This window comes from Dromaius novaehollandiae, chromosome 12, assembly GCF_036370855.1.
Source record: "Dromaius novaehollandiae isolate bDroNov1 chromosome 12, bDroNov1.hap1, whole genome shotgun sequence".
NCBI lineage: Eukaryota > Metazoa > Chordata > Aves > Casuariiformes > Dromaiidae > Dromaius > Dromaius novaehollandiae.
Genome location: NC_088109.1, coordinates 12,438,384 through 12,445,908, shown reverse-complemented (window position 1 = coordinate 12,445,908; position 7,525 = coordinate 12,438,384). Strand labels below are relative to the sequence as shown.

Sequence of the window (7,525 nt, the reverse complement as noted above, 5' to 3'; positions counted from 1 at the left end):
CGCGAGCTCCCGGCGCCTCATGGGGTCGACAGTGCCGAACGCTCCTGCCCACGGGGCCGGGATGCGGAGCCCCCGAGCGGAGCCGCTGCGCCGCCGGCACAGGGCCATCGGCTCCGCAGCCCTGCGAGTCCCTCAGGGCAGAAGGGCAAGGTCCCGCCGCCCCTTTGCGCGGAAAGATGGAAGTGAGGGAAAAGGAGGAAACCAGCAATTCCTGTTTGGTCGCTCATGAGTGACACAGCTGACCCCGTCAATCCTGCGCTCTGATCCAGCTGCAGACGGCGGGACGGACACCCAGACGCACGCACGCGTACGTATTTATAGGCCCGCTCCGTGCGGCTCGGTCTGCCCGAGGCCCCAAAGATGCTGCTCATCATTGCGCTTTCACTCTTCTCCTTCCACACATCTCTGAGCCTGAAAATCTGCTCCTTCAATGTGAAGTCTTTTGGAGAAGCAAAAATAGCCAGGCAAGAAGTCATCGATGTCGTCGTAAAGGTACGTCTAGATGAGATGGAAACTGAGCTTTTCAAGGACTTCTTATCCATATAATCTTGCAGCTCATTTGTCTTTTCACAGGCAAATTTCAAGTTAAGAATGACTAAACGATGAGAATTATCTTGTACTGCTAACGCAAAAATCAGCCTGTCGCTGAGTAGCATGTTTGCAGCTATTTTAGCCTGCGTGAGAGTACAGCAGAAACAACATTTGCTGTTTCTTTCAGAAATCTGCTTAGGAAAGGATGAAAAACTTTGGGCACAGTGAAAACAGCTTTCCCTCTGAATCCCCAGAGCTCTGTTTTGTGATACGTTATTTACCTTGCTTATGTGCTAATTGCTCTAACAAACCCTTCTCTAGATGTCTTCTCAGGACAGTAGTGAGTGCCACATTAGGGTGTGATACAAAATTGAAAAGCCTAATTGCTTTTTTTTAAACAAAACTCACCAACACACTTCCTCTGAAGCATCTGAAAGATAACTGTTTTTAAAGTGAAACAATCGTGTTTTGGACTTGAGGCTTGGAAGCCTCATCCAAGATGCCACAGTAACCAAACACAGTGTTAGCAGCATGGCTCTACCCACCAAATCCCAGCAGTAAAGGCGGCTGCCATTTATTTTTGTTTCTTTCATTGCAACCAACTGTAGAACAGGGTTTGTTTGGTTTTTCTTATGAAGATATCAGCTCTGCATTTCCGGTTTTGGAGGCTTTGTTATAAAGATATCAGCTCTGCATTTCCACCAACGACACCCAAAAAGTTTGACTAGAGACAAAACCTGGGCAGAAAGAAGCCCCTGAGCATGCTGCATGCAGAGCAGCCGTGGCGGCCGGTGGGGAGAGCCAGCTCGGCTCTGCTCAGCTTGGCTCAGCTCGAGAAGAAAGATAAAAACCGAGACTGCAGGCTGAGGCAGGGAGGGAAGCAGAACCCAACCGGCTGCAGGAGGAAACGAGAGCCTTCAATGGAGGCTGGAGCTGCCTCTTCCCCTGCAAACTTCCTTCTATGGGGCAGGTGCAGAAGTTTGCAACCAAAACCCAAATCACTTGGCTCCCGAGTTCCCTCTCCCAGTTCCCACACTGGCTTGTCGGGCAACTCAGAAAGGGGAAGGCCTTTGCCAGGGCCACGGCCACCCCAGTGGCCGCCCCACTCCCCGTGCAAGGCGAGCCAGCCCCGCTGCATGCGGCAATGTGCACCCCCGCTTCTCCCTTCGCACAAGCAGCCACAGCTTCCTAATGTCGTTCTAACCCTCCAAAATATACTGAGCACAGACTTGCTTTTTGCTCTTTCCTGTTGCAGGTCATTTTGCGCTGTGACATCATGTTACTGATGGAAATAAAGGAAAACAACAACCGAATATGCCCCCTTCTGATGGAGAGGCTGAACAGGTAGGGGGGATGCGTCGCCCACGTGGATTAATGCGAGTGTGGGCTGCAAGGCACAGCAACCCACAGGGAGGAACCGGAGCTGGGTTGGGAACAATTTTCCTCGCTGCCCAGATCCCACCTCTGATAATGGTCTGCGCTAGCTTTTTCTTCAGAAGGTGAAAAAAATAAATCTTTCAGTAGGCAGATGCTGGGAGAGATGAACAGAGGCGAGAGCCCAGTCCCATCATCTGTTCAGCCCCCCTTACCAGCAGGGCCAGGCCCTGGGACCAACAGATCTCAGTTTGGGTCTGTCCCAGCAATCAGGAGAGGACCAGACTCTCTGGCAGCTCTGAGAAGCCCAGGGCTTAACCAGCTCCAGTGCAGTGTAGCAAATATACTTTTAAAATCAGTGTAATTAATTATTAATTACTTTTAAAATCAGTATAATTAAGGCAGATTCAATCAGTCAAAGAAAGATCAACGCTCAAAGGAAAGGGGAAGGAAGCAAAAAGACCTGACCTGGCTAACACCAGAGTAAGAAGTGGAGTTTGCCTTTCTGCACAATTAGAAATTGTTTTGCTAAACTAAAGATAATACTGAAGATCACCTACCTGCGATTTACTAGTCTAGAGAAAACAACAAAATCTGGTTTTGGTATGTTGTTGGCATTTACCTGAACAGAAGTGAGACCATCTGAAGAACAGACATAACGCCAGAGGCTGCAAAAGGCCCGGAGGGTGTAGAATAAAAGAGAAAGCAATGAAGAATATACCCCGAACGCAACTGAGCCTTGGAGGATTTTTTTGTCTCTATAACCCGCCCCTGAAACCCAGCAGTCGGTGGCTCATACGCCGTGCACAGGCGCTCACATAAGACTCATGAGAAGTTAACTCCTTCTCAACCCTTTATAAACACAGAAATAAACTATCAGACACCGTTTTCTTTCCAGATGGTCAAAAGGGCCAAAGGAAGAATACAGCTATGTGATCAGCAAAAGGCTGGGAAGAAAGACCTACAAGGAGCAGTACGCGTTCATCTACAGGTAGGCGAGCGCGGTCGCGGCGCGGCACCGCGAGCACCGGCCACAGCCGTGCCCCACGGCGCGGGCCACCTCGCCTGGCTCCTGTCCTGGCAAAGCTCCGTCACCACAGCAGAGCCAGCGGTTTATTCGGCCTGTCGCACCCCGCAGCCTGGTCGAGGTGGCCTTCACCAGGAGCCGGCGAGGTGCAACTTGCCACGGGATATCTGCTGGACTGTTTACACTGACTCACGTTGCAGGCACAATCTGGTGTCGGTGAAACAAATCTACCAGTATCCCGATCTCCAGCCTGGGGACGAAGACGCCTTTTCCAGAGAGCCCTTCGTCGTCTGGTTCCTCTCCCCCAAAACTGGTGAGACGCTTTCAAGCACGAACCCTTCTTCCACGGGCAGGTGCCACCGAGCAGCACAGCGCAGCACGCAGCCCCACGCGGGCAAGGCGAGCCGCCCCACGGCCACTGCCGCGTCTCCTTTCTGCTCCGTAACGCTGCGCCAATGCGCTCCGAGCTGCCGGCAGGGCCGTAGGAGCAGCTGTCACCGTGATTTCAGTGTGGCTTGCATTGCACTAACGCAGCACGTTATCATTTAATTGGCGGCAGAGCAGCTAGTGCGGAGAACGGCATTTGCACAGCCAACGTCCTTTGTTGCGCTGCCAAAACACAAGCTGTTTTTCCTTCAGGAAAACAGTTGCTTTCAAGTCAGTCACATTTTTTGGCTTTGTGATTCATTATGTGTTTAACTGTTATATTTTTTCCTGTTTTGCCTTGTTTTTAAGCTGTCAAAGAGTTTGCTATAATCCCTCAGCACACCACACCAGAAACAGCAGTGCGGGAGATCGATGAGCTCTACGATGTGTATTTAGATGTAAAGCAGCGCTGGATGACTGAGGTTAGTTAAGACCTTTATGTTGCTGTATCAGCTTTGACACTGATTCACCAGGGACAATGTTCAGAGTTTGGTGATCTTGAAACAGTTGATAGAAACCCCCTGCTTCTAATATCTCTTTGACATATTTTCATTGAGTGCTCCAGCTTTCACTCAGTAAACTCGATCTCCTGATGAAACAGCCACTTCCTTAAAATGGTCCGTTCCTCGCTCTTCTCTTCCCCACCTGGCTCCAAGTCGGGCTGCCTTGCCCTAGGTGTGCAACAGGAGGGAGTTTGGAAAGGCAGGTATTAGAAGCCATATTAGAAACAGATCAATACGTACATTACATCAGAGATACAGAATGTCTTCCAGGAAAAGTCCCACTTTTTTCCGCTCTTATGTTAACATACTAGCAGGTGCTTCCACCGTCAGCCTCTGCAAGCTGTTGACCTAAGCTCTCACTTTTTGAATTGCAATGGCTCTTAGCAACATTTGTTGACCATAAACATCATTGCTGTCTTATTCTGAAGAGCTCTTCTCCTTCCAGAACTTCATCTTCATGGGGGACTTCAACGCTGGCTGCAGCTATGTCCCAAAAAAGCAGTGGCAGAACATCCGGCTGAGGACTCACCCTGAATTTGTCTGGCTAATCGGTGACAAAAATGACACAACAGTTAAGAGAAGCACGAACTGCCCATATGACAGGTAAGCAGAGCAGTAAACCCTTCCCTGTTCATACCTCCCTTAGAAAAAAAATATGGAAAGGTATCAATGCTTATCATGTAAAGCAGTTTGCACGCGAGGCTTTCAAGGATTAAAGAGACTCCACGGGAACTGAGATCCAGACTCTTCTGACCAGGAGCACAAAGCATTTTGCAGGTTTGTTGGCAAGCGGTTTTGAAGAAAGGGCCAGAATTCACAGCAGACCTCACCTTTGCTGTGGCTTCCACGTAGATGAATAACCGGCAATTACAGAGCACTTTGCGTCCCCAGAGCGCTCTGCAACCGCCAAGCGAAAGGCCCTTCTGCAGCGATGCCAGCGTCACTCTTGCCTGCTCTGCACCATGACTTTTGCATTTGTGATTTGGGTTGACTAATGCAAAATCAGGGGCTGCATGGAAGGTTCCAGGGCACGTGATAAGTCCTGCTGATATGAGCAGTTTCCTCAGCCTGGACAACAAATATCTTAGCTTGTTACCCCCCAAAGTCAGCCTCTCACAGAATGAGCTTCAGGACCAAAGCGGGGCTTTGGGGGGGGCTGCCAGTGCCCGGTGTCCCTCGTCAGTCCCTGTAAAAGCGTGCCGGCGGGGTGCACCCCGCGTTTCGGGGACAGCGGTGGGCAACGTGGGGCGTTGAGCTGGCCAGGGGCCGGGGGGCCACCGTGGGGTCGGGTGCTGGCAGCGATGTCCCGCTTTTCCTCGCTCCTTCCAGAATCGTGGTCAGCGGGGAAGCGCTTGTCGGGGCCGTGGTGCCGCGCTCGGCGAACGTCTTCGATTTTCAGAAGGTTTTTTGGCTCACTGAGGAGCAGGTACGGCACGGTGCAGCGGGGGGGGGGGGGGGAATGGGGGGGGGCAACGCGTGCGCCTTCGGCCGCGGGCACGCCAGCCCTGAGCGCCTCCCCGCTCTCCCCCTCCCGCTCTCCCTCGCAGGCGCTGGGCGTCAGCGACCACTTCCCCGTAGAGTTCGAGCTGAAAGCCACCAGCGGCACCTTCAGCTGGCAGAAGCCACCGTTTCCGAAGAAGAGGACGAGGAAGAACCGCCGCCGTTCGAGAGCATCCTAAACCCTCGCGCGGGCGGCAAAAGCACAAGAAGGTCAACGCATCTTTGTAAAAGATTGACGTAGCTACACTCACAGCGAGCGCAATGTTTCAGGGAAAATCAAGTATTTTGTTAAACTTTAACATTTCAGGTAAGAAGGTGAATTAAACCTTCAGATTATTTACTCACTGTAAGCACAGCAAAAATCAACCAGCTAGAAGTAGTGTACTAGACTTATCACACTGATCGCAAATGTAAAAAGATATATATAAAGGATGTAACACTGTAAGACCAGAACGCTTTGGCAAGCTCTGCTGGTAGCGCAGGGCAGGGGCAGAGCCCCGGCGCGTCCACACCAGCTCTGGGCTTCTGCTGCTCCTCTTTAACGCCGATGGGAGTAAAAGGCCCTTTCTGCCCCTCGCGCGCCTCCAACGCTTGTGCACGCCCCGCGAGCGAGGTGAGACACGTCTGCGGGACGGCCCGTGTTGGAGAGGCAGAGTCCACCCGCAGCATGGAGCTCGGGAAAGGTGGACAGACAGGCGGACGGGCGGACAGGACGGTGCCTTTCCTGTGCTAAGGCAGCCGCGAGGCAAGAGCAGCAAAGCCTGTCCTGGCGCCCCGTCCCCCGGCCAGCTCCAGCCGTCCCACAAGCCGCAGCTGCGAAGTCCTGCAAACCTCCGGTGAAAGCGCTGCCAGCAGAGAGCAAGGTCACAGTTCAAATTAAAATCTGCTTTCAGCAGCCTGACATGGAAGCGAGCTGCATTCCCCCCCCCCCCCCAAATACTTCATGGCAGCCAAAAATTCTCCAGTAAACCAGACTTTAATAACGTAACAGATTATTTAACCTAATGCTCTAGTGATCTGTTTTCTCACATCAGCCTGCACACTTTATTTAGTGCAAATCCTGTCAGACAAAAGACATCTGAAAACTATCAATAATCTGACAGTTAATCAAGGCAAACATCCATCTTCCTTAGTCAACACCCCGCGTTGTGCCTATGGCCGGAGAAGGGCAGGCTAGCAACAAAACGCTCTCTTAGGGGCAGAAAACATCTCGGCTTCTGTGCACACTCACTCTCTGGGGAGACACTTTGAGGAAAAAAAAACTAAATCTGCAGCAGATGATGCCATGGGGAGGGAGGAGGCATGGGAAAACAACAAAACTCCCCGTGTTCGGCAGAAATTAACCTAAAAATGATACGACATTTCACACGCTCCCTTGCTTACGCTTCAGTCGAGGCAGAAGGAAAGCCTCATTTAGAACAAATATTTACACTGGGATTTTTACAGCAATGCCGCTGTCTGGCTGACAGCAGCAGCGTTTCATGCAGAGGTGGACAGCGAGCACGGGCTCGGGCCTCACCTGGCCCCCGCAACCCGCGCTGTCCGGCTCGCAGGAAGAGGTAATGCATGGAAGATTAAATCTCACTCCAGGAAAGGACAGTGGATATATTCAATCATAAAAATTGTGTAAATATCACCAAGTGTGACTGGAAGAGTTATATCCTTATTTGCGGCGTTGAGTGCAATCCTCTACCTAGCATTTGCAAATGAGAGCCACAGCCGGCTGCTAGCGAGCGCAGCGGCTCCAGCCTCGGGCCCGGTGTCAGCAGCCATCCGGCTGCCGGCACAGTTACCCACAGGGTGAGAACTGAAAGTGCAGAGAAACATCTGAATTCAAAGTGACGCCCCGGCACCGAGAGCTGGGGGTGCGCTTTTGGGGGACCCCGGACAGACGGATGGACAGCGTCCGCCCTCGGTTCACCGTGATTGCAGGGGCTGGGGGGTTCCTGAAGCTTGTACAGGTCGTCGGGTAGGTCCGCGTAGGTTTTCCTGCGTTTGGTCTATGAATTCAATAGACAATATTGTAAATACATCCTAAAACGTTTAATATTTTATGTTTTCTATAGCTTTTCCCCACCAGGGGCTCGTTACCCAGTTCTTCCAACTGCAAAGTGGCCGTTACGTGGTGCAAGCCGCAGCATCCTCCACGCACCCTGCAGCCAGA

General features: G+C 51.8%; 1 protein-coding gene across 2 annotated transcripts; it reads left to right on the top strand.

Annotated features, from left to right (window-relative positions):
• Nucleotides 1-135: 135 nt before the first annotated feature.
• Nucleotides 136-7,281, top strand: DNASE1L3 (deoxyribonuclease 1L3). 2 transcript variants are annotated; one of them, XM_026096228.2, is made up of 8 exons: nucleotides 136-492; nucleotides 1,787-1,875; nucleotides 2,804-2,896; nucleotides 3,133-3,245; nucleotides 3,668-3,780; nucleotides 4,307-4,464; nucleotides 5,191-5,287; nucleotides 5,409-7,281. In XM_026096228.2, exons 1-8 carry the CDS (start codon nucleotides 361-363, stop codon nucleotides 5,538-5,540), a joined length of 927 nt encoding a protein of 308 aa, XP_025952013.2. In that variant the 5' UTR covers nucleotides 136-360; the 3' UTR covers nucleotides 5,541-7,281. The 2 variants fall into 2 exon arrangements, with proteins under 2 accessions (XP_025952013.2, XP_064375034.1); XM_064518964.1 differs by lacking the exons at nucleotides 5,191-5,287; nucleotides 5,409-7,281 and adding an exon at nucleotides 4,551-5,084.
• Nucleotides 7,282-7,525: the final 244 nt, after the last annotated feature.

Coding starts and splice junctions, on each gene's coding strand:
- DNASE1L3 (XM_026096228.2), top strand. CDS start 361: ATGCTGCTCATCATTGCGCTTTCACTCTTCTCCTTCCACACATCTCTG. Junction 2,897..3,132: donor CAGTACGCGTTCATCTACAG/GTAGGCGAGCGC, acceptor CTCACGTTGCAG/GCACAATCTGGTGTCGGTGA. Junction 3,246..3,667: donor GTTCCTCTCCCCCAAAACTG/GTGAGACGCTTT, acceptor CTTGTTTTTAAG/CTGTCAAAGAGTTTGCTATA.